General features: G+C 36.1%; 4 protein-coding genes across 4 annotated transcripts; all 4 read left to right on the top strand.

Annotated features, from left to right (window-relative positions):
- The first annotated feature begins 7,045 nt into the window (after window positions 1-7,045).
- LOC111881775 (uncharacterized) lies at window positions 7,046-11,861 on the top strand. Its single transcript, XM_023878169.3, has 16 exons — window positions 7,046-7,366; window positions 7,499-7,582; window positions 7,844-7,984; window positions 8,248-8,318; window positions 8,445-8,538; window positions 8,975-9,052; window positions 9,334-9,400; window positions 9,817-9,902; window positions 9,993-10,043; window positions 10,211-10,258; window positions 10,461-10,581; window positions 10,654-10,834; window positions 10,933-11,070; window positions 11,167-11,279; window positions 11,389-11,460; window positions 11,613-11,861. The coding sequence occupies exons 1-16, from the start codon at window positions 7,151-7,153 to the stop codon at window positions 11,714-11,716; spliced, it is 1,665 nt and encodes a 554-aa protein (XP_023733937.1). The 5' UTR covers window positions 7,046-7,150; the 3' UTR covers window positions 11,717-11,861.
- Window positions 11,862-18,092: 6,231 nt separating this feature from the next.
- Window positions 18,093-20,826, top strand: LOC111881783 (disease resistance protein Roq1-like). Its single transcript, XM_023878175.3, has 4 exons — window positions 18,093-18,737; window positions 19,251-20,388; window positions 20,484-20,599; window positions 20,692-20,826. The coding sequence occupies exons 1-2, from the start codon at window positions 18,220-18,222 to the stop codon at window positions 20,185-20,187; spliced, it is 1,455 nt and encodes a 484-aa protein (XP_023733943.1). The 5' UTR covers window positions 18,093-18,219; the 3' UTR covers window positions 20,188-20,388; window positions 20,484-20,599; window positions 20,692-20,826.
- On the top strand, window positions 20,287-22,007 carry LOC111881764 (disease resistance protein RPV1). Its single transcript, XM_023878158.1, has 4 exons — window positions 20,287-20,388; window positions 20,484-20,900; window positions 20,989-21,807; window positions 21,906-22,007. Exons 1-4 carry the CDS (start codon window positions 20,287-20,289, stop codon window positions 22,005-22,007), a joined length of 1,440 nt encoding a protein of 479 aa, XP_023733926.1.
- Window positions 22,008-23,287: 1,280 nt separating this feature from the next.
- LOC111881763 (uncharacterized) lies at window positions 23,288-23,770 on the top strand. The gene has a single exon (XM_023878156.1). It carries the CDS (start codon window positions 23,288-23,290, stop codon window positions 23,768-23,770), a length of 483 nt encoding a protein of 160 aa, XP_023733924.1.
- Window positions 23,771-24,572: the final 802 nt, after the last annotated feature.

The raw sequence follows: 24,572 nt of genomic DNA, 5'->3' as shown, positions 1-24,572 counted from the left end.
TTAGATTTGGACGTTCTTTTTATGCACACTCTCAGTTTAACGTATGCTACGACTTTCAATTAAATTGCTAAGGCTAAAAGACACTCTATCGTAAATTCACTATTTACACGAAACTTCAACAGACCATAACTTATTCTTTATAACTCGGATTTCGGTGTTCTTTATATCTCCGGAATCCTTGTCACGACCACTACAACTTCCTTCATCAATATCGGGTTTATCTAACATTTTATTTTTGACGCTTATTTTCATCCTTTATTTATTATATCATTATAAACAAGTATAAAACACATAAATTCACATAATACTCAAATAATTCATTTTTATTACTTAACAATAGGGTATAATGGTTGACCTTGACTCTTACATCACTATACCAATGCTTAGTCCAGAAACACAAGCGTTACAGTCACCATGTCGTGGCGATAGACAATCTTTGTGATTGTTTTGTCCTTATGCTATCACGACATGGTCAATTAGTGGTCATGATGTGGGGGTTAGCTGGGGTTGACTTTGATCTTTGACTTTTTTTTTGCCATTGTTAACTTTCGGTCAATTTAAGGGTTTTAGGGTGTAATTTGAGAGGGTACTTCCAAATTGTATTTAGGCGTCTCGTAGTATCGATCTTCACTATTTGAGAGTTGTTGTATCAAATTGTTATCCACAATGTGATTCTTCTCATTATATTACCTATGTCATAGTGGTGTGCATGCTAGACTAGTTGAGTCTTATTTGCTGGTTGTTGTTATGTGTATTTATTGAGTTGCTCATAACTACAGGAGTGGTGATAGTCCACAGGGTTGCCGATAACCCATAGGGCTACTGTGAGCAGGGGCGGAGCCAGGATTTTATGATAAGGGGGCTTATATCGGAATAAAATATTAAAATATTTTTTATATCCAGACAACATAATAGAGTCTATAAGATTCAAAAAGAAATTGATAAAGAAAAAACGTCCAGATGTGAGCTACATCGACCAAATGAATGAATCAATCTTCAAATATTTTCAAACGATTATAAGCCTCGATTCTCATCCATTAAACTTTTAGAATTAAAATTAGTTAGAACATAGATACATATTGTATTATGCTTCATTTCATAAGAACTCAATTATATAGAATTTGTAAAAGTATAAGAAGTAGTCACTTGCTCACTTTAAGTTGGGCTCGTCTTTGTTTCACAGAATAAAAATCATCTATAATTTATCTGTGTAAAATGTATCGCAAATCTTTCTCTATGAATGTTAGCTAACATATAATCTTTAAGAAAATCATCACCTATGGTATTTCAAAGCCGTGTTTTCACAATTTTCATTGTTGAGAATGCTCTTTCAGGTTGTGAGTATGTATTGTGAACATCTTGCCTAATATTATCACTAAAGGGATGTAATATGGGTCATCCACATCTTCTTTTCATTTAAAAAAATTGATTATTCTTTTCTTATTCATGATTTACCCTAAAGTTATAAAAACCCAAAATTTTCAATTATAATAATATCATTAATTTAAATTACAAATTACAGAAATTAACAAAACAAGAAGAACTAAATATGTAACAAGGATTAAAAGTACCTGTTATTGAATTTAGAGTTAAACTTTCAATGTTGGAGACCATAGCACTAATTTGGAGATCGTAGCTTTGTAGCAACCAAACCAAAATTTCTTAACCGTTTGCCTTCGATGAGTATTGCGGATATTATTTAACTAAAAATATATTTTTTAAATTATTAGAGGAAGGGGTTTTAGTAATCATCCGATTTAAATAGATATGCTAATTAAATAGATAAATGGGGCTAGTGGACTTTATATATGCAGTCAATGTGGGTTTAGTCAATGTGGGTTTATTTAATTGGGTCATTATATAGCATGAAAAACAGATGGTATTAGGGGGTCAAAACACCGGCTAGCCCATCCATTGCCTCTGCTACTGACTGTGAGCCCATAGGCCCACTGATAGTCCTCATGTGTAACATCAAGATCCATGAGGTACATAATTTCTTTAATTTATAGCTTTTGGAGGGGGGGGGGTCACGATGTGAGATATGATGGTCACGTCATGAGTATTAGTTGACTAACTTGACCGTATTTTTGAGTCTCACAACGTGAGACATTGTATCACGATGTAAGGACAATCTGATGGCTCAAAACTCTGATATTCTGGGTATTTAAAGTAATGAGGCTAGGTTTGCACATCCGCAGCCTCTTTCACCCTCTATGCCTTCTTAAAACCCTAAATTCGACCCTCTTTGAGATCCTTGGTGTTTTGCTAGTTTAAAGGAGAATAAAGAAAGAGAAGAAGCACCATTGTGAAAGGAGTTGCAAGGAAGCATCATTGTCATCAACTCTTCTCTTATTTGAACCATTGTAAGTATCAAGACTCAAGCTTTATTTCATTTCATGGCTAGATCTAGGTTTTTGGTCTCATTTCCTTATGTTATAGCTTGTTGGAGTGAAGAAGATCCATAAAGTTAGCAACTTTTATGGATTCAATTGGTATTTTGAGTCTTATATCATTCAGATCTGGAAGTTGGTAGAGTATTAGAAGCTTGCGTGAGAACTTGAGGCCATATTTCTACTTTTGACCTTAAATGGTGTAGGGACATGCATAGTGCATGCATGTCCATAAAGCAAGAAGTTGTATGGACCATTAGGGTCCCCTTAAGCTTCTATAAGAATTGAAATTGAATGTTGAACGGATTATGTCACACCCCCGACCGTGGCGGAAATGCCGAGCTTGTGCGACGTCATCATGATCTACAAGTGTTGTTTACATTGAACAATACAAAATTATAACACAAATGTTATTTTTATATTACAAAATATATTACATATCATACTAAGCTTTTAGAATATAAGAAACCAAAAATTACAAGTAGTGCATAATCAGGTAAGTATAATAGAGATAAAGAGTGCTTTGGCGATCCCATGAATGTTTCCCAAAAGATTAAAACGACTGACTCCTATTTTCCTGAGAATACATGTGATTTAAAAATGTCAACATAAAGTTGGTTAGTTCATAGGTTTTTTATATTTGTATTAACGTACTTTTTATTCCAAAAATTATAGATAATTTATCATATATAAGTATTTTCAAACTTATATTATATGTGTAATTTATTTCTAGAAAAGTACTTGTTTTATCATTTATAAGTATTTTCAAACTTATATTTTTATTTGCTTTAGGCGTGACTATTAATGTTCCATGAGTTCCCATAATTGAGCTACCGACAAGTTGTTGCCCCTCACGACGCTTCATCGAACGTTGTAGTGTTTAGACAGTTATTACCTGTGACTTGACCGTCGATGGTTGTAGTTAGCAACCGCAGGTGGGCTGTCAACCCGTATAGATCTATACATAATTCTCCCGCTCACTTAATATTTAACGATTATAGGTAGGGGACTTTGCTAAGTACTACACGTAGGTGATGAATGTGTCTCATGTAAACCCTTGAATGAGTAACACTAAAAGTTGTAGTATTTTAACTTTTCATGTTTATGTTTACCGGTTTATATTATATAATTATAAAAAGATTTTTATAATTATATCGTTAAATAATTTTGTAAAACTTAAATAGATAGAGTAACAATAGTGTGTAATAATTTATTCATAGATTAATGACAATGCATAATATAATTTTATATTATGTGGGCAGAGTAACGACAATGCATAATATAATTCATATTATGTGGGTAGAATAACGGAAATACATATATAATTTTATATTATATGGGTAGCATAACGACAATGTTTACTAAACTTAAACAACTATTTTAATGGCAAATTGTTATAACGATTATGCAACTAAATTATATAAACGATATAAACAATTTACGATTTATATAAATAAATTGTAGCACCTGGTTCCTGGTACGTATTTTCATTCAAGTAATTATAACATTTTTGGCCTGGGACTCGGTGAGTTGAAGGTCCAACTCGTCGAGTAGAATCGACTTTAGACACGGGAGTTTAGTGACCTACTTGACGAGTCGGCAAACCGACTCGACGAGTAGGCGTTGTTTGGACAAAACCCTAAATACGAGGGATTGTACCCTATTTAAACGTCTTAATGCAGCCTCCATCGTCCCTTATGTTCCCAGAACACCCCATACTAAAACCCTAATCGTTTTGTGAAGATCTAAGGCCCTTTTTGGTGATTTTGGTAGTTTGTGATCACAAGAAAGAAGGAAAAGCTTAAGAAGCCAAGGGGAAACCGGGAGATTTCGAGTTTGTGCAGCATCTATAGTTCCTTAGAGGTATAAAGCTTATACCTTGTTCATTCATGTTCTAGATCCCCTTTTGGAGTGAATTAGGGCTTTTAGGAACCATTTTTGGTGACTAATCATGAGGGCAAGCGTGGTTGGGGGTTAAGAGTCCAGATCCAGGGTCCTTAGGGGACTACATGGCCTAAAGTGGCCAACTTTGTAGCCTTTGAGAGCCACATGCACTTATAGACCTCATTTTTGGGTCCATTAAGCTTATACTCCCATGCATGCACGTAAAGTTCATAACTTTACGTGCTAGATTGATCTTAGAAGTGAAGATATGCCTGACAATATGTTATGTTATGATATATGTGATAGTAGTAGTAGGAGATGGAATAGTCCTCGAGGTTCGGTTGTTAGGACCGAAGGGTAGATCAACACCCCAAAACGACCTGACACGGGTAGATCAGCACCCCAAAATGGCTTGACACGGGTAGGTCGGCACCCCATAATGGCCGTACCGGGTAGGTCGGGCACCCAAAATTGCTCGACGGCATGTATGCTATGTGATTGTATGGTATGTGGTATGATGGGGGGAACTCACTAAGCTTTGTGCTTACAATTTTCAGTTTTGTTTTAGGTACCTCTTCAACGAAGGGGAAGGAGTCGGCGCGGTAGCTGCACATCATATACACACACATTGGATTTCCGCATTACGAGATTTATTGGGATTGTACTCTGACAATGTTACTACTTTTATGATATGATTTTCAGACACGAGATTATGGTTACAAAAGATATGACTTAATGATGTTTCTTGTTAAATGTTTTCCAAAACGTTATATTAAAAATTGAAATTTTTGGACTTGAAATTTAGGACGTTACATAAATAATATAAAAACATGTATCATTCCCCGAAAAATGATAAAAAGTTTAAAATGGGGTCGTGAAACTCACTCTCATAGCGTGTTTTTATATTATGTGGGTAGTGTAACACCAGTGTTTACTAAACTTAAACAATTATTTTAGCGGTAAATGGTTATAACGATTATGTAACTAGATTATATAAGGATATAAACAATTTACAATTTATATAAATAAATAATATAAAAACATGTATCCTTCCCCGACAAATGATAAAAAGTTAAAAATGGGGCCGTGAACCTCACCCTCGTAGCGTGTTTTTATTTGGCGATAAACACCGTGTGAAAGTGATCGGAGCTTTGGGGGGGGGGGGGGGGTGAAGACCTTGAGGTGAGGAAATAACTCCAAGAAATAGAGAAGGTTCGGTGAATACTTTGTGAGAAGAGAAATTAAATATCCTCATACTTTTTGTTCCTACATATCATCATACCCAATAAAATGGTGACATATGTAACATTTAACGTTCATTTAATGAAATTTAATGATATTTTAGGATAGTAATATGACACATGTCATCATTTAAATGGGTAGGAGGATTGGTAGGAACAAAAGACAGAAAGATATTTAATTTCTGTTAGGAGAAAATAAGCCAAAATCGAAATGTATAGAGGATTGCTTCTATTTATACTACTTTTCATGGTTATCATTATTATGACGTGGTGTACGTAATTCTTCATGTAACGCCACAGGCATGCCACTAAGGTACGTACACGAGAATTCTTAATTTCTTATCCATCATGATAAGGGTTTACTTTTAAACACACCTTTATCGTGTATATATATATATATATATATATATATATATATATATATATATATATATATATATATATATTACTTTAATATTCTTATTAATAGAATATTTATTTTAAAGTATTAAAAGACTATATTCCTTACAATATATGTAACAGTTCAATTAAAATATCAATTTGAATATTATCAATACCTAATTAGATAAAATTTGGGTGAAAGGTTAATTCATGAAATATATATATGAAATCAAAAAACAAACATGCATGCTTTGAGCATGTCATGGGAAGGGACAAGAAAGTTAATCAAATGATTTCTTTTAAAAGGGGTAGATGTTGATACAATTTGAAATGAGATATCACAAAGCTTCAATAGCTTCAATATTGTAAATCTTGATGCAAGAAATGTTGTAAAATTGGAGGATAAAAGAAATAGTTAGAACTTGACTATAGGTTTATCCAAAATTTAGAAAAAATAAAGATATCACAAAGGCCCTTTCTCTTTCTCTTTCACATTCTCATTTATTTTGCCACATGTAATTTTGTGGTTATTTTACATTAATTTTTATTTCACATGTCATTTTATGGTTTTTTTCATTTTATTAAATTCCAAATAGTATTTAAATTTAAATGCAATAATAAATGCATATCAATTTCGTTAATGAACTTTCATTCTAATTTCAAAATTATTAAATTAAAAATTCATTAATTTTATTTATTTATTTATCTAAATTATTTGTTTAAATTTAAAAGAAAAAAACACTTTAATTTTTATAATTCAATATTTTCTCACTTTTCTTATAAATTCAAACCTCTCAATTGTTTAGAATTTTATATGTAGTTTTTCTTTTAAATAAACTCATGTAATACATGAGTCTCACACCTAATACATAATATAAATGCTTCAACTTATTGTTTAACCGGTTTGCCACAAACTATAAACCTAAAATAATAGAAAACCTTTTTGTTACTAATTAATTTAATACAATAATTTTTGCAATTTATTTTAATAACATTAGAATCAATATCAATATAAAACAATATAATAGTTGTTAATTATATCAACTAAACACTAAGATATGTGGATGTGTGTGGTAAGGGACAATTGTACGATGGGAGATACCTTGGTGATCTAATGAGAAACAATACTATAAGTTGAGTGTCCAAAATGATATATAAGCCTAAAAATTACTACACAGTTTGACTTCAATTAGAACCGCTGACCTCCGGACAGACCACCGGCGGCAATAGCACCGGAAGCCCGTTCCGCTTTCTATGAGGACAACCTTCGTCTCCAGAGTTTTCGGCACCTCACCAAGGAAAAAACCGTTCTACCTTCTCATCATCTCCGCCACCGGCGCCGCTGCTCTTACTTACCACCATACTCTAAACCCTCACCTGCTCCCCTCGCACTCTGATCGACGCTCTCCTCTCTACTACATCGCTACCTCATTGAACGGTGCCGTTCGGTCCTCTCGCTCTCTCTATACTGTTTGTTTCCTTCACCACACTCTAACATATTGCGTATAACAATCCCATAATTTAATTTTCGAATCTAGTAGCGACAATTGTTTATATCAGGTCTACAAAATAGTTTAATTAATTGCGTATGGGGATTTGCAGATTACTGCGAATGTTGTCGACTACAAGTACTCGTTACAAGGGTTATCGCCGGATACAGATGAATATAGAAGAATTTTATCCGAGGTTCTTGCTTTTCGTACTATTTACTTCTTTTCTATCGGCAATTTTTAATAACTTTGAAGTCCGTTGCCCTATTACCTTTGTTACATTTCATCACGGAGTAAATGGAAAATTATCATTGTACTTCCATTGATCTGTTTATTGTGGATCCTACTTTCATTTCTTCCAATCACACTTTGAAAACACAACGTAACAGTAGCAATGCCATCATTGACAATAGAACGATGTCTGATATATCAATATCATCCATATTTTTCAATTCAGGTTCATCTACGCTCAGCCAAGAGGATATTAAAATTATGTGAAATCAACCAAGGGTTCTACATCAAAGCTGGTCAATTTGTAGCATCCATGCGACAAGTTCCCAAAGAATACTCATCTACTCTTGCATCATTGCAGGATCAGGTCCTCATTACCTGTTATTGTGCGAAAACAATCCTCTATTGTGTAAAAACTAAAAACAGAGGCCTGTTGAGTTTATTCAATAACATAATCTTAAAGATAATAAAATTACTTTGCACAATTTAATATGTTCTTGAAGTGTACTATGAATTTAACCTACAATAAACCCGAATTAACACAGTCAGTAAGTCATTCATGTTGTTATGCGTTGTTTTCAGCATCATTGGTTTTAGTTTTCACTTAATATGTGATTCTTATGACTTTAGGCAGTTCCATGTTCTTTTGAAGCTATAAAAGAAGTACTAATCAGCAATCTTGGGTCAGACTTAAAAGAGATGTAAGTTATTCCTATTCCCTAATAGATGGGTTAATTTGTATATTCTTGATTATCTTTTTAAAGATAAAGATTATCTTTAAGTATATACAAAATTTTTAATAACTGATTCCATGTATGGTGTATCAGTTTTTTGTCTATTGATGAAAAGCCTATTGCTGCTGCATCCATAGCTCAAGTGCATCGTGCATTGTTGAAAAACCATCAAGAAGTAGTGCTTAAGGTTGGTCACAAACATTTATCATCTCAGTATTTCTCTAATGCAAGAAATAGCATGTACTTTCATTTATCATAAAAGTGTACTTTTGTTTATTTGTTTGTTATAGCATCCTACTTTAAAGCATTGTACTTTCAACTTTTTTCTTATTAAGGCATTTGAAAATCTACCAAGTTATTTGAGACATTGTACTTATAAACATCTATCCAGTTAGAGTAGTGGGAATTGCTTTGTATTTGAATTTCGGATGATATTGTTATAATTGGGTAGCTTTTACAAAGTACAATGAAAGTAGAATGCTATGGTAAACAGATAAATATAAGTATGTTGTTATTTGGAGTGTTTGAAAAAAACTGATTATGATTATGATTTTTTATTTGGAGTCAAAGTGCAATCTTATTTTAATCTGCTAAGAATTGAAAATTTTATGTTCTGAATACAGGTCCAATATCCTGGTTTGAAAGATCGGATGAGAATGGACATTGCAACTATGTCTCTACTCTCCAAATGTGTCACATGGGTATGACTCATGTTCATATTTTAGATTTTTTTTTTTCTTGTAAACTAAAGGGTCAAACTTCATCTTTTTTTGGACAAAAGGCGACTTCATTTGATGATTATTCATTGATGAGGTGGCAACTAAGACGCCATGTGGAGTCCACATGGCTTACTATGCACAGAAAAAAGTTGGGTGACCTTAACACTTGATAAAACATTATTATACTTTCATAATTACAAAATGATATACCTTTTGTAGTCTCCTATCTTTTTTAAAGATCCATGCTTGTCTTTTTTCTACAGTTTTTTCCTGAATATCGGTTTCAATGGATGGTATCAGAATTTTCAGAGGTGATTGCTTTGGAACTTGGTGAGCTACAATAATTCTTGATAAGGCTTTCTGGATAGAGGGCAAATTTGTAAAAAGTTGGATTTAATGGAGAAAGCCTCTTTTCCGTGATATATAATGAGTGTTTTTTTGAGTGAACGCAAAAAGGACGACTTAATAGAGAAAGTTTAGGAAATAAGACTTTCCCCCTTCTAAGTCCTAGTTTTTTACAAAATTGCCCTCGTTTATTTTTTTCTTCCATTTCCCCAAATGTGTTGTTGTTCTCTTGAATATCTGTTAAAGACACCACTTTATCCAGACAAGTCAACTGTATAGGAAAAAAGAAACAGGGTCCACAACTTCCTTGTATCCATTGAGTAAAAAGGATACAAATATTGTGGCAATCGATTTTCTCTTTTCCTTGATCCGGGCATATGCTAAAATGAGCCGCTTTACAGATTTCATTCAGGAGGCAAGAAATTCAGTCAAAACTGGCATGAACTTTAAGCATAGTAGCAGAATCAGAATCCCCAAGGTTTTTCAGGTATTTCATCATTTTATGGGTACATAACAAAGCTATAAATATTATATTATCTTATCTTATGTAGACTAATCATCATATTCATACAAACAGGAGCTAACCACTAGCCAGGTTTTGACAATGCAATATTGCAAGGGACGAAGGGTTAGTAATAGTATCTCATGATTTATAGCATTGTTATCTATTGCCACCTGGCCCTTAAATGGATCAAACATTGTTGTAACTGAATTTGGGGTTAAAAGGAAACTAGATTTTCATGTGTGCATAATTTAAAAAGAATTAAATAATTTTATACATTCATTTCCTTTCAGGTAGATGATTTGGAATTTATTCGGGACATGGGAATTGATCCAAAAAAGGTTATAACTTTTTTTATAGTTTGAACTCCCGACTCTGCTCATTGTGTTTACATGCTTTCATTTTCTCCATTTATTTGCATTCTGTAATGTAATAACCTGTCAACATGGAAATAGCAATATCATTGTACTTATACTTCTCTACTCATCATTGTACTATGAAAAATCTACCCAATCATAGCAGTAACAACTGTTTTGTTTGAAGGTTGCAAAAGTGTTGGTGGAAGCATTTGCTGAAATGATATTTGTCCATGGTTTTGTGCATGGAGATCCACATCCTGGCAATATACTGGTTTCCCCAGATGAAAAACAAGGCTTTTGTTTAGGTAACTAAATTTCACATCCTAACTACTTTCTTTTGTATTTTAGAATTTAGAGAGAAATGCATTTTTATGCAGTTGTTCTTGATCATGGGATCTATACAAGTCTAGATGAAGAATTTAGAGTAAACTACTGCCAACTTTGGAAAGCATTGATTCTTTTGGACTCGCATAAAATCCAACAAGTAGGCCAACACTTTGGTATCGGGAAATACGCTAAATATCTTCCCCTCATTTTCACAGGAAGAACTATCAACAGGTGCTTCGTTTTACCTTTTACCTTTTATTTTAGCGCAAAATACAGAAAAAACATCTCACCATTTAGCCACTTAATGGTTTTACTTTTGTGAAGGACAGTAAAGCTGGTTTTGGGAACGGAATGTCGGTTGAAGAAAAAACAAATCTGAAACAGGAAGTGAAATCGCTTACAGCTGGCAATATATCAGAATTTATGGAATCTTTACCCTCACAATTTCTAACAGTATTGCGTACAGAGTAATCACTACAAATTTTACATCCTTGAAATTCCAATTTCTATCCCTTAACCTGCAATATCTTCTAATTTTATTTTTATGCATGATATCATATCAGTGCACTTATCAGGTCATTAACTAGCAAGCTTGGTTCTCCTCCACGTGTACGGCTACTAGTGTATGCCAACTTTGCATTAGACGGTCTATCCTCAAAGCCGAATCTTCATTCTGGTATTATCCTTTTTTTATCAGCAACTGAAATAATTAAATATATAGCAACCTGCTTTCACTTCATTTTTAATTTGGATTTTGTCAATTTTTTTTTTCTCTATCATTACAGATTTTGTATTGAAAGGTGTATGGACCAGAATCATGTCAAGAATTAATCATCTTCAACTCAGGCTCTTACTCGGTAAACCACAAATTTATGTGATAAAATGCTTACAATAACATAAATTCCTTTACTGAGAAAATAATATTATATTGTAGGGATATAGTGTTTTGTAATTATAAATAGAGCAAATTGCACCAAAAACATGTCCATAAAAATTCAGTCTTTTTCAGGGGTATTGCGGTTGTTGTATTGGCTGGGGGATACAAGACAAGCGCTCATGTCATGGTTAAAACAAGTTACGTTCTTAATGAATCGACTTATCATTTTGGAGTAAAAAGTGTCTATATTGGTAAATAGCAAGCTTTTGGTGTAAACTAATATTTGATTGGTAGTTTAGTCTAAATTTCTTTTCATTACGTATCATTATTATTTGTCTACAATTTCATCACATTTAAACACACCTCGTATGTTAGAGCTCATTTGAGAGTTTTTGGTGGATCCACACAAAATAGAAACAACATAGTTGGATCGTTACTGATTAACTACCGATTAATTAATGATAAAATGAACAGAACATAAATTCCAATTTAGTTGGATCATCATTTAGGCAGATTCGATTCAGATGGTTGGTGGCCAACAGAAGGCGTTTGCTGCCATGGTCATTGGAATTTTTATAATTTCAAGTTTTTTTTTTTAACAGGTGTGAGGAAGCTATGATATATTGGGTGTCTTGGTTACATAAACCTTCTTTAGCTTTGCTCCGATTTGAATATATGATGAGCCGGTTAGGAGAAAAATGAATAAAAAAATTTAAAAGGTCTCAAAAGCCACCGAAGAGGATTCCTCTCAAACATGACAAAATTGTAAAATTGGTCCTTGTGGTTTGTGTTACAAACCATGGATAGGGTCCAAAAAGCTTTTAACCTCCACAGAAGGTCTAAAATCAAGAAATTCATGCGATTTTAGTCCAAAAAAACTTGAAAAGACAGTTATATCCTTATTTATTTACTTTTACATTTTTTTACATTTTATTAACATGTCAATAATAATAATAATAATAATAATAATAATAATAATAATAATAATGAGAAAATAGGTAAAACTCTCCTCTCTCTCTCTCTCTCTCTCACACACACACACACAAACACATACTCACAGACGATCAAACCCAAAAGGCTAGAACATCTTCGACGTATCCCATCCTCCGATGTATGTTATCATTCACCCCTCCCTTTCTCTTCAAAACCCACAATGGTAACTCCTCAAAACTTGAGGTTTCTCCAATAAGCTTGCATCCAGTCTCATCATAATTTATCCTTCCCTCATCAGGAAAAGAACGACGAAACATTAACTCCATAACCTCTACTCGGTTGACTTGTGTGGTATCAGTAACCCACCGTTGGTAACTCCTCAAAACTCGAGCACCATTGACCGACCTAATCTTTGCTTCCCTCTCTCCTCACTGTTCAATCACCCTATCTGGAATCTATTTTCTAGTTCCAAAATTGGAATCCACAAAACCCAAAACACATTGCATCTGATTTCAAATTCAAACTTACCTCTTTTTCTCTATTACACACATCAAATTTCTTTTTCTTTTAATCCAGTGTGATCATCTCAGTTCTCTATGCAAATTAGATTTTCACCGAACTTGAAAAACTTCTCCAGAAAGGCGATACATAGTTCAAAGTTTAATTTGACCTCCTGAAGGGGAATGTGGTTTCATCGGAGCTGTGTTTAGGAAACCTGTAGTGGGGTTCACTCATCATCATGAGGGTGCATAATTGACAGGAGGATACCGACAATGGGGTTGGGAGGTAGATTCTTGAAGATGAAATGACAGAAAACGTGTAGATGTCTGACAATGGGGTTTTACCATCGAGGTTACGTGATGGCAGGTTTCAATCTTCAAGACGTGAATCCATTGGTTCAAGAAGGAGAGGGGGAATAGAGGTGATGAGAAGTAAGATACTTACCGACAATGAAGGGCGGCAAGAAATCTGGGTGATCGACGACGACATTAGGGCGGCGGCGTTAGGGCTTCTCGACGAGAAAGGCGAGTGAGAATGGATAGCAATTTTGACGCTGATGACTTTTTGATGAGTGAGAGAGGGAGAAAGAAATGAGTCGGGGTGTTGTAGCTTGTAGGGCCCATTTCCTTTTTTTAATTATAAAACAATTAAAATAAATAAAGGAAATTTTAAAAAGAAATTAAAAGGGCATAAAAGTCATTTCAAGTCTTTTAGGGACTAAAACCAAAGAAAGTTTTTGATTTTGGATCTTCCATACAACTTGAAAACCTTTTGGACCCTATCCAAAGTTTTTAGAAAACCACAGAGACAAATTTTACAGTTTTGTCTCTCAAACATCATTTGGGTGTTTTTATGAGTTGTTTTGTCCGCATATTTTCGAAATGAAATAGAAGACTTGTTTTTTCAATCAAATTTAATCTTAGAAGGCTTTAAAAACATACCTAACTATATATATAAAAAGACAAAATAGCAAAAATGGTCCCGTATCTAAACTCTTCAAAAATTGTAGAAGTAATCCCTCTTATCTAGGGAGGAGAAATCAAAGATAGGAAGGTCGGGACAACAACAAAACCCTATGTTGTTAGTGATCAGGGATCCAAGCAAATAAAAGAGATAAAGAGAGAGGTTGATATTGTGACAGAGATCAAGAAGGGAAGGGTCGTTGGAGTTGGTCGATAATGAGGAGAATAGAGGTTTCTTGGTGGTGTTAATCTTGGTTCAAGCAAGCATCCAAATTCATTCAATTTTCCTTCTTCTTTTCTTGTGAACTTTCATCAAGAATCATCATCACCATGGATGCCATGGCCATCATCGTCGACCACCATTAGCCACTATGCTAGATTGGTAGTGGGTGGTGCTCCATGTTGGTAGCTTTGTGTAACATCCCAAAATACGACCCAAAATTTTTTGTTTTAATACTACTGCAAGTTATTTCATAAAAATCATGCATCAATATCTCAACCTAGAAACAAGTATCATGATAAAAAATGTATCGAACTGTATCAAGTCACATCTAAAGAAAAACTGAACAATCCCCCAGGAAATAAAAATGGAAGCTGTGGTGTGTGCGATGCCATCATCCCGAGCTCTTCCCCTTGTTTGCGGAAGTACCTGAAACCAAAACTGAAAATTGTAAGCACGAAGCTTAGTGAGCTCCCCCAAACTACCACATACCATACAAACATATTATCAACTACTGGGCCTTGCCCACTGCATCGGACCGAAGTCCAGAAACTGCATCAGACCGGAGTCTGGAACTAACCAGGGCCTTGCCCTCTGCATCGGACCGAAGTCCGGAAACTGCATCGGACCGAAGTTCGGAACTGTCTGGGGCCTTGCCCCCTGCATCAGACCGAAGTCCGGAAACTGCATCAGACCGAAGTCCAGAACTAACTGAACATAGCATAGCATAAATATATCAACTAGCATAAACACATATATTGTATACTGCATCGGGCCGTAGCCCGGAACACATAACACATAAATCCTATCTGAGCCACGAAGGCATCAAACATACTAACTACTGCATCGGATCGAAGTCCGGAAACTGCTGCTAACTAAACGGGCCGACATTGTGGCCGTAGACCCGTTCCTACTAGAAGGAAACTCACCTTGTAATTTGGCTGCTGAATGAACTGCTCGGGAAACTGCCTGCTGTTGCTCCGGTATCTCCCCGGCTACAATTTCCATAAGTACACTCAATCAATCACTGATAACTGTAGTGAGGGTAAAATAACTATTTTACCCCTGGTCAAAGTCAACCTCTTGGTCAAAGTCAGCATACAGTTGACCTGACTCGTCGAGTTGGGCCACTAACTCGTCGAGTCCTTACTTTCACTTTCTCGCTTCTGCTCACTATTACTTGTCGATTTTGGCATAGACTCGACGAGTTCCTCTTCGATACTAACACTCAGTCAATCTGTATCCGACTCGTCGAGTCCTCCTTCAACACATGAACACTCTGGCTGTGACTCGCCGAGTTGTATGAACAACTCGTCGAGTCTGTTCTTGAGGTATGAAGATTTCCTTGGACTCGCCGAGTCCCTCCATGAATGAGTCCGATCTCCGACTCACTGAGTCTACTTATAATTCACTGGTTCCACTCGGCATAACACATAAAAGGGGAAGAAATCGGGGACTCGCGACTCGACTCGCTGAGTCTGAAGAACAACTCGCCGAGTCGGTTGCATGCAACACTACTCCGATGATTCTGCTCAAATCCAATGCATACAACTTATAAATATGGGTTCATAAAGCTTGGTTACCACGTAAAGTTTCCAACTTTACATGTACATATGCATGAAAAGGGATTTAAAGGCTCAAAAGACACATAAAGGAGTAGATCTAGGGCTTTCATGCAAAATGGCTCCATACAACTTATAAATATGGGTTCATAAAGCTCTAAACGTTTTCCGGCCAAAATAAACCCCGTACACGACCTTGACTGGATCACCCAAAGGTACACACACAAACACCGGAACAACTACACCACCACCCACCTAGTGGTTCACGGTGATGTCAGCAGCAACTCTAGTATCCACAACTATGGCTGGTGGCGGTACAGAAGAGTAAGGAGGTGCCAACTAACGGCGGTGTCGACGACGGTGATTTGCGATGATACTAGAACGGAAAAGTGGCGACTAGCTGCTGTGGGACGAGCTCCAAAGCGAGTGGTGGTCGGAATGGTACCGACAACAACCGAGTGTGGCTGCGTACAGTGATAGAAAAGAGAAGAAGAAGAGGAGAACGATGGAGGTTGGCAGCGGCACAATCGAGTGGGGCTCGTTCACAGCGTCTTCGTCCGTAGCAATAGTCTTGGTGGCCTTTGGTTGATTGGAATAGGAAGAAGAAGGTCGGCTTGGCAATGGAGAAAGAGAGGTGACGACTGAAGTGAGTGTCACCGTTTGGGTTAGGGTTACGGGAATGAAAGGGTTATAAACCCCGTCTACATTCAAACCCTTTTGCCATAAATACGCTTCCAGTCCTTCCTTCCCTTCTTCTTTCAAATTAAGTCCTTAATTTACAATCTAAACCCTCCCTTCTGAAAATCATTACATATCAAGTCCGAATACTTACCATATGGCCCCTCCATGACCAATTATTTTCAACTTAGGCACATAATTTACCCTTTTAGCCCCAACCATCTAAACTCCTTTCAAATTAAGTCCGATATTTATTCTTTAACCCCCGAAACTAACATTCCGATAATTATTATTTGATTTTGGACTATAATAATGTATAATAATAATAAAAATTGCTTCTCGGGGTTCCGGGTTTATTATTTAATTATTATATTTTAAATGGGATGTTACAGCCGGGTGTCTGGATGATCAGAGATCGATAGAAGGCTTTGCTATATTTCTTGGCACAAATCTCACTTCCTGGTGTCCACGGAAGCAACGAATGGTCTCCCGCTCTTCCACTAAGGCGGAATATAATGCCATGGCCGACACAGCGGCTAAACTTACTTGGCTTCAGAACTAGGTGTTAGTACACATGCATCTCCAACACTTTGGTGTGACAATCTTTTCGCTACCTACCTCTCCGCCAATCCAGTGTTTCACGCTCGTACAAAACACATTGAAATTGATTTTCACTTTGTTAGGGAAAAGGTCTTCAGAGGTGAGCTATGGGTTCAGTTTATTTCCACTAATGATCAAGTGGCTGATGTCTTCACCAAGCCACTACCAACACCCAGGTTTCAATTTCTTTGGTCCAAGCTTCAGGTCGTGTCTAGGGATGGCAAAAAGCCCCATACCAAATGGGAAACCCGAAACCCGCACTTGTTTTGACTGGGGAATCCCCAGGTTGATCAGGGATGGGGACAGGGATGGGGAATACCCGAATAAAAAAAGTGGGGATGGGGATGGGGATGGGGATACCCTTAATCCCCGACCTTGGACCCACCCCCGACATATATTAATATATAAAAATAATACAAAACATATATTTATAGTATAGTTTATAATACATAAAATTTGATCTAAGTAACCTAACTCATTAGTAATTACTTGGTTGAAATTATAATTTTTGCTTTTTCTTTTATCTAATTTAAACTTGTGTGTGTGTGTATATATATATATATATATATATATATATATATATATATATATATATATATATATATATATATATATATATATATATATATATATTCTCTTTGGTTGATCTATTTTACTTTAAATATCAATTTGATAATTTTTTTCTACTTGATTTTTCATGTATATATTTAAATTTGGTAGGAAATTTATTTATATTTTTTATGCAATTTATGGGTATTTATATATTTTATGAAATCTTTAAACTTATGCTGGTAAAATTGAAATATAGAGTTTGTTCTTATGTAAAAGTTTGCATGCTAAAAGAGAAAAAGAATTCTCTGTTTCCTCGTTGGGGATCCCCGGTCCCCGTTGGGGGTGGGGATGTGGGTTTATTTATATTCCCCGATGGGGATGGGGATGTGGATGAGGATTAGAATGAGGATTCGGGGATGAAGATAAGGATTGGGGTCCCCAGTGTTCCCCACCCCCGTTGCCATCTCTTACTCGTGTCCCGCCCTGTGGGGGCATATTAAACCAATGTTTAACAATAGTTTATAGTTAAGGGGTTAGTTTGCAAATATGTTTCCTGTATATATCTATATCTTTATTCAACGTAATGAGAAAAAGATTACCTTAATCAATTAAGGTTTGATAGAGAAGACCGCAGGGAGGAAAGAAACAGGGGAAATAAGACAACCAAAATCAGAAGCAGCGAAACTGATAATCCCAGGTCATATACACTCTTGTATTTCTTCTCAACTTCCATGGCCATCCTCACTGAATTACCAGAAGAACAAGAAGCGGCAGTAACATATGATGTTTTCCTGAGTTTCAGAGGGAAAGACACTCGACTAGGTTTTATGGATCATCTCTACCAAGCTTTGGTGAACGAAAACATCTCTACCTTTCTTGATGAGGAAGAGGTTGAAATTGGGGAAGAACTTAAACCCGAGCTTGCAAGAGCTATAAAAAGCTCTCGTGCTTCGATAATCGTCTTGTCTAAGAACTACGCATCTTCAACATGGTGTCTGGATGAGCTGGTGATGATCCTTGAGCAACGAAGGGTCTCTGACCATTTTGTTCTCCCCATTTTTTACAGCGTCGAGCCGACAAATATCAGGAAGCAAGAAAGCACTTTTGGAGAAGCGTTATTTGAACACAAACAGAGGATTGAGTCCGAAAAGGATGTGGAGAAGAAAACTCAAGGTGCTCGCAAGTTGGAGATGTGGACGAAAGGACTTACAGAGATTGCTGATTTGAAAGGAAAAGATGCAACTGGAAGGTAAAACATTCATACCAAGTCCATTAAAAATCCCACAATCCATGGGGTTTAGTGTTGGAGTAATTCAAACTCTGGGACAAAAATAATCCAGGGGGTATTTTCATCACCTGATCACGTTTCTTTTTTGAAGGTTTCTAGAACAAAGACCTGCACTTGTTCTATTCTTGCATATGTGTTTATTTACGCTTGAAAGGCTTGGTGAACAAGTAAATTTTCCCAAAGTTTTTTGGTTATCTGTTCTTCCTTTCCTCTCCCCAGTTTTCTGTCCCTTTTGCATACCATTGTGAGATTTAGCTTTTTACCATTGTTGGGATGACAAGCTTTGTGGGGACTAAGCTGTCGAAACAGATACAAAGTGGCTCACCATTATGGTTAAACCGTGTGCATATTTTTATTTCAGTCCCTTAATTTCATATTAATTAAAAGGATGCAAAAGACTAGTTATTGATCAGTTGTATTAATTTGATATATGGGCTGCTGTGTCTTGTTGATCGAATTTGATTCCTTTTTCAGAAGAGAAACGGTGGTGATTGAAGAAGTCGTGAAAGAAATTAGTACTAGACTGGAACTACACTTGCAAAGGAGAATGAGAATCCCACACCTAATTGGGATGGGGGATTCTATTTATACCATCAGTTCCTGGTTAAAAAGAGGATCTTCTGAAATTCTCACAATTTGTGGAATGCCAGGGATCGGAAAAACAGCATTGGCAAAACATATGTATATGTTGCAGTGCCATGAATTTGAAACAAGTAGCTTTGTTGAAGGCATTGGAAGAAGATGTGAACAACAGACATGTTTGCTACTAGATTTACAAAAACAGCTTCTTGGAGACATTCTCAAGAAAAAAAATGTTGAAGAAAATAATGCAGATCTGTGCACATCTAAGGTTGAAAAGGCATTATCTAGGAAAAAGACACTTTTAGTTCTTGATGATGTTGATAACTTTGAGCAACTGGATGTGTTGATTGGAACAAAAGGTTTTCATCCAGGAAGCAAGATTATAGTAACAACCAAAGATGGCTCCTTAACAGAAAAGTGTTCATTGTTTCGTATGAAATTTCCTCCAAAACATACAAAGCTTGCACTTCATGGCTTAAGTGACACTGCATCTATGAGACTTTTATGTTGGCAAGCATTTGGAAACAATGATCCCAAGAAAGGTTATGAGAAAGAAGCACAACAGCTTGCAGAGTATTGTGGAGGACATCCATTGGCTCTTAAAGTTTTGGGTAGTTCATTAATTAATAAAGATGCATCCATATGGAGTGATGTCCTTCAAATGTTGGAGGCAAAAGTATATTTAACTGATGTACAAGAGAGTGTACAAAAGGCTCTGCAAATTAGCTTTGATTCTTTATCAGGGGACTGCAAAGAACTTTTTAAGCACATTGCTTGCTTTTTTGTTGGAAAAGAAAGAGAAGTTACAGAAACAATATTAAGGGAATGAGGGTTTCCAACATCATATGGGATCACTGAGCTCATTGATAGATGTCTTCTCACGATTGGAGGAAGAAATGAGTTGAGGATGCATCAATTGCTTCAAGAGATGGGGAGAGATTTAGTCCGCAAAGAATCACCTGAAAAGCCATGGAAGCGTAGTCGAGTATGGAAACATGAGGAGTCCCTCGATTTGTTGAAAAAGGACAAGGTAAATACAACATATATAGTCATCATGAGTATTCGTTAGCTTTATCATCCTTATAACAAAATGATTAATGTTTGTTTTGATTTTCTTTTTGATAGGGTACCCAAAGAATTCGAGGTCTTATCCTTGACACGAACTTATTGAGAAAGGAGCATAACTTCAAAGATGATGACGTGAACAAGAGTTTTAGAGCTGATCAACCAATCCAGATTGTGTATGAGTTCTTTTTAAGGATTTGGTTGTTTTTTTCTCGGCTTCTCCTAATGCTTTCGTCTTCTCATTGCAAAAACGTCGAATTGAGAGCAGATGCATTAAGAAAGATGGATAAGCTAAAGCTGCTCCAACTCAATCATGTCAAAATCGACGGATCTTACAAGAATTTTCCAGAAGGTTTAAGGTGGTTATGCATGCATGGATTCCATTCAAAATTCATACCTTCGGGCTTACCAATGGAAAATTTGGTTGCTCTTGACATGTCTTACAGTAATCTCACACAGCTTTGGAAGAAGCCAAAGGTATGAAATTAAAAGCTTTTACTTCAATTTTTAGACAATTAATATCTTCGTTATAATATTCCTGATTAGAGGATATCCAATGCAACAGCTTCTTGGGTCATTGAAGATTCTTAATCTGAGTTATTGCAAGATTGTTAGAGTTGAAGGCTTCTCTTGGCTACCTGTACTTGAGAGGTTGATTCTTACGAACTGTGAAAGCTTGATTCATGTGTGTGAGTCAATTGGCGGATGTGATGGCCTTGTTATTCTTGACTTGAGCTACTGCAGTAAGCTTAGTAATGTTCCAATTAGCATTAGCAAGTTAAAGAATGTTAGAAGACTATCATTAGACGGATGCTTAGGTGCTAGTGAGTTTCTAATGCGGATGAAGGATATGGAGTCATACGCATCTTCCTCTATTATACCGAAAACTCCAAAATCATTTTGGCTAACTTCACTAGTAGCCTTGTCGCTTAATGGCAATAATTTGTCTAATGAATCATTTCCAAAGGACTTCAGTAGCATGTCGATGTTGAAGAAATTATATCTAAATAAGAATCCGATTGATTCCCTGCCTGATTGTGTGAGAAGCCTTAGCAGGCTTGAGGAACTCGATGTTGGAGAATGTTGGATGTTGAAGTCGGTATTGTGCCCTCCACCTACAATCAAATATTTGTCTACTGAAAATTGTTTGTCACTTATTAAAATAACATTCCCTCAAGAAATGTCATCACCATCAGTTCTGTATCATTATGGTGCGGAGTCATTGAGCGAAATTGAAGGCAGAATAAAATTTCAAGATATAGCGGAAATTGATGAGCAGATCTTATGCAGCTTGGGGTGGACAAATTTACAACATTTGAAACATCAGAAGATACGGATACAGGATTCATACAGATTTTCTCCTCCAAAGAAAGACCCAGTCCAGGTATCCTCTTTCTTCTGCTCTGTTTCTATGGATCTCACAGACACACACACATACACTAATATGCTTAAAATTCATACAATCTAATGTTTTAATTGAAGGTGCTTTACGAATTTGGAATATTAGCATATGTTTTCCTGGGAAAGCAGTTCCAGATTGGCTACCTCATAAAAGCAAGGGTTCATCAATATCAATATCGATAGCCATGACATCGTCTTCAATGAATAAAACAATACAAGGAATAAATATAAGCTTTGTGTATACATTTCGAGACACAAAAAATTTAAGTCATTTAAGAATAAAAGTAGAGAATGTGACAACAAATTGCACCTGGATATATTATGGTCGTATATATGCTGTGGGAGAAACTAATGAAGATATAGTATGGTTAAGTCATTGGATGTTTGGGGACAATAAGATTAAAAATGGTGATCAAGTTTGTGTTACAATATTAGAAAATCCTTTGAGAAATAATGGAGTAATGGTAAGAGAGTGTGCAATCAGTCCTGTGTATGTGAATAATACTCATAAGGACAATGAAGAGGATCTTTTGAGTTATTACAAGTTATGGGAACATATTATTGGTGGTGATCTGTCCGCTTTTCTTTCTAAGAGTGCACGGTATGGGCCAGGAATGAGAATCAACGGGGTGACGTGGCACACGACAACGCCGTCGTGACGGGGGGAACACCGCCCCCCCCCCCCCCCCCCCCCCCCAACTCGTTGCATCTCGTCGAGCAGTTCTCGTGGGCGTTATGACGAAGTGAAACGGACATTATTTTTACCGTTTTTTATGACCGTTTGCAAACGTTTGAAATTCATTTAAAAAAAAAATTTATATATATATATATATATATACTCTTTTTAATTTAAACTTTACATATCTTTTTAAAATCCTCTCTATATTTTCTACACTTTGTTAATCGAAAAATGGAGCAAAACCCAAACACCCCCCCTTCCATCATCAAACCCAAACACAACCTCGCCTTTCGGATTTGCGGGGTATGAAAATTATTTCAACATTTTATCGTCTCAAGGTTCATCGCAAATCCCATACCAAGACGCCACTTTCAATCCCGCTTCACCGCCACTGCAATTTCCCAACTCACCTTACGTTCAACAAACTCAATTTGGTCAAAACCCAAATTTACAACAAAATCTTTTCTCTACTTTTGGTTCGATGCAACAAACAACAAACCAACCATCGCCTACAACACAACCATCGGTTCAAGTGGAAGCGGGAAGTAGTAAGAAAGGGAAAGGGAAAGGAAAATCGAAAGGGAAATCAATAGCGGTAAAAACAGAAAATGCAGACGTTCCACAATGGTGGACACCGGAGGAGGAATACGCTTTGACGACGGCTTGGTGTGCTACTTCAAAAAACGAACTTCGCAGAAATGGAATGAAAAAAGGAGCTTATTAGGGGGCGGTGCTCGACAAGTTTCACGCTTTTTTAAAGAAAAATCCGTATCGCAACAATGACATGTTGAGCAGCAAATGGGGTATGATAAGTAAGCGGTGCAGCAAATTCAATGGTATTTACAACCGGATTGCGGCGCAACAACAAAGTGGAACCAACAACTTCGATTTGTTCAAAGCTGCTAAAGAACAATATCGGATCGAAATGGGTCATGTTTTCGACTTTGAAAAATCATGGGAATTGTTGCGAGTGGATCCAAAGTGGAATAAAACGCCTACATCGTCGGAGGTTCAATCCAAAAGGTCTTGCAATTCTACCTCGGTCGACATGTTGGACGCACGGATTAACATCGACCTAAACGCCGATGACGATGAGATCCCAGATGATATCCAAGAGATATCCCCACCACGACGACCGTCCGGACGCGACAAAGCAAGGCGCGCTACAAGACATTCGAAGGAGGTGGAGACGAGAGCAAAAGATGCGGCAGAAATAAGAGCGAAACTCGACGAGCACAATTTATTAATAAAAGACAAAATGACTTGAAATGTCGTCATTTGGAATTCCTGGAAAGGCAGGCACGGAAGAAGCAGGAGCAAAAAGAGAGGGAACTAATGACACAACAGTTGTCAATTTTTCGAACAAGCGAGGAGGGTTTAGCGCCTGCTGATCTAGCGGTGCTACAAGCGATGAAGGAACAAATTAGGAAAAAAATATTTGGGTTAATTAGGATTTGTGTGTGGTTTTAGTAGTAATTTCAATGGTATTTTAGTTACTAATTTAGGTTTAAAATTATGTTTTTTTAATTGTAATCGGATTTTAGATTTTAAATATTATGTCTTTTTTTTGTTTTTAAAATTATATGTTTTATAAAAAATATATTAGTTATTAAAAAAACGCAAAAAGAAAAAAAACGAAAACAAAAAAAATGGTAAAAAAAGCGAAATAGTAAAAAGAAATAGAAAAATAAAAATATTTATTTTCAAAAAGTTGGTGTTGCATCTTGTTGCTCATTTCTTCACTTGGTGTTATAATACCATTTGCTTATGTGGCATGCGAGGTGGCACAACTTGGCGTTGCACCTTGTTGCCCACACCCAATGCTCTAAGCAATTATCGTTTTATTTATCATACCCTTGTATTTAAAAGACCTCTGCTATTATAAACCAATTTTCTAAAGGTACACACTTAATTTAAAAATATTTTTCCATTTCCAAATTTTAATAGGCAAACTAATGAGATTAATTATTGCTCCTTAACATTGAATATTGATGAACTTGCAGATCATGAGTGTTTGTATTAACTGTTGGGTTAATTCAGAAAATAAGACGCAGGGGTATTTTCGGAAG

This window comes from Lactuca sativa, chromosome 8 (genome assembly GCF_002870075.4).
Source record: "Lactuca sativa cultivar Salinas chromosome 8, Lsat_Salinas_v11, whole genome shotgun sequence".
In the NCBI taxonomy this organism is placed as follows: Eukaryota; Viridiplantae; Streptophyta; class Magnoliopsida; order Asterales; family Asteraceae; genus Lactuca; species Lactuca sativa.
This window is presented reverse-complemented; position numbering and strand designations above follow the sequence as displayed.

Coding starts and splice junctions, on each gene's coding strand:
- LOC111881764 (XM_023878158.1), top strand. CDS start 20,287: ATGGGGAGAGATTTAGTCCGCAAAGAATCACCTGAAAAGCCATGGAAG. Junction 20,389..20,483: donor ATTTGTTGAAAAAGGACAAG/GTAAATACAACA, acceptor TCTTTTTGATAG/GGTACCCAAAGAATTCGAGG. Junction 20,901..20,988: donor AGCTTTGGAAGAAGCCAAAG/GTATGAAATTAA, acceptor CCAATGCAACAG/CTTCTTGGGTCATTGAAGAT.
- LOC111881763 (XM_023878156.1), top strand. CDS start 23,288: ATGTTGAGCAGCAAATGGGGTATGATAAGTAAGCGGTGCAGCAAATTC.
- LOC111881783 (XM_023878175.3), top strand. CDS start 18,220: ATGGCCATCCTCACTGAATTACCAGAAGAACAAGAAGCGGCAGTAACA. Junction 18,738..19,250: donor GGAAAAGATGCAACTGGAAG/GTAAAACATTCA, acceptor TTCCTTTTTCAG/AAGAGAAACGGTGGTGATTG.
- LOC111881775 (XM_023878169.3), top strand. CDS start 7,151: ATGAGGACAACCTTCGTCTCCAGAGTTTTCGGCACCTCACCAAGGAAA. Junction 9,401..9,816: donor GGTGATTGCTTTGGAACTTG/GTGAGCTACAAT, acceptor GCCGCTTTACAG/ATTTCATTCAGGAGGCAAGA. Junction 11,280..11,388: donor AAAGCCGAATCTTCATTCTG/GTATTATCCTTT, acceptor CTATCATTACAG/ATTTTGTATTGAAAGGTGTA.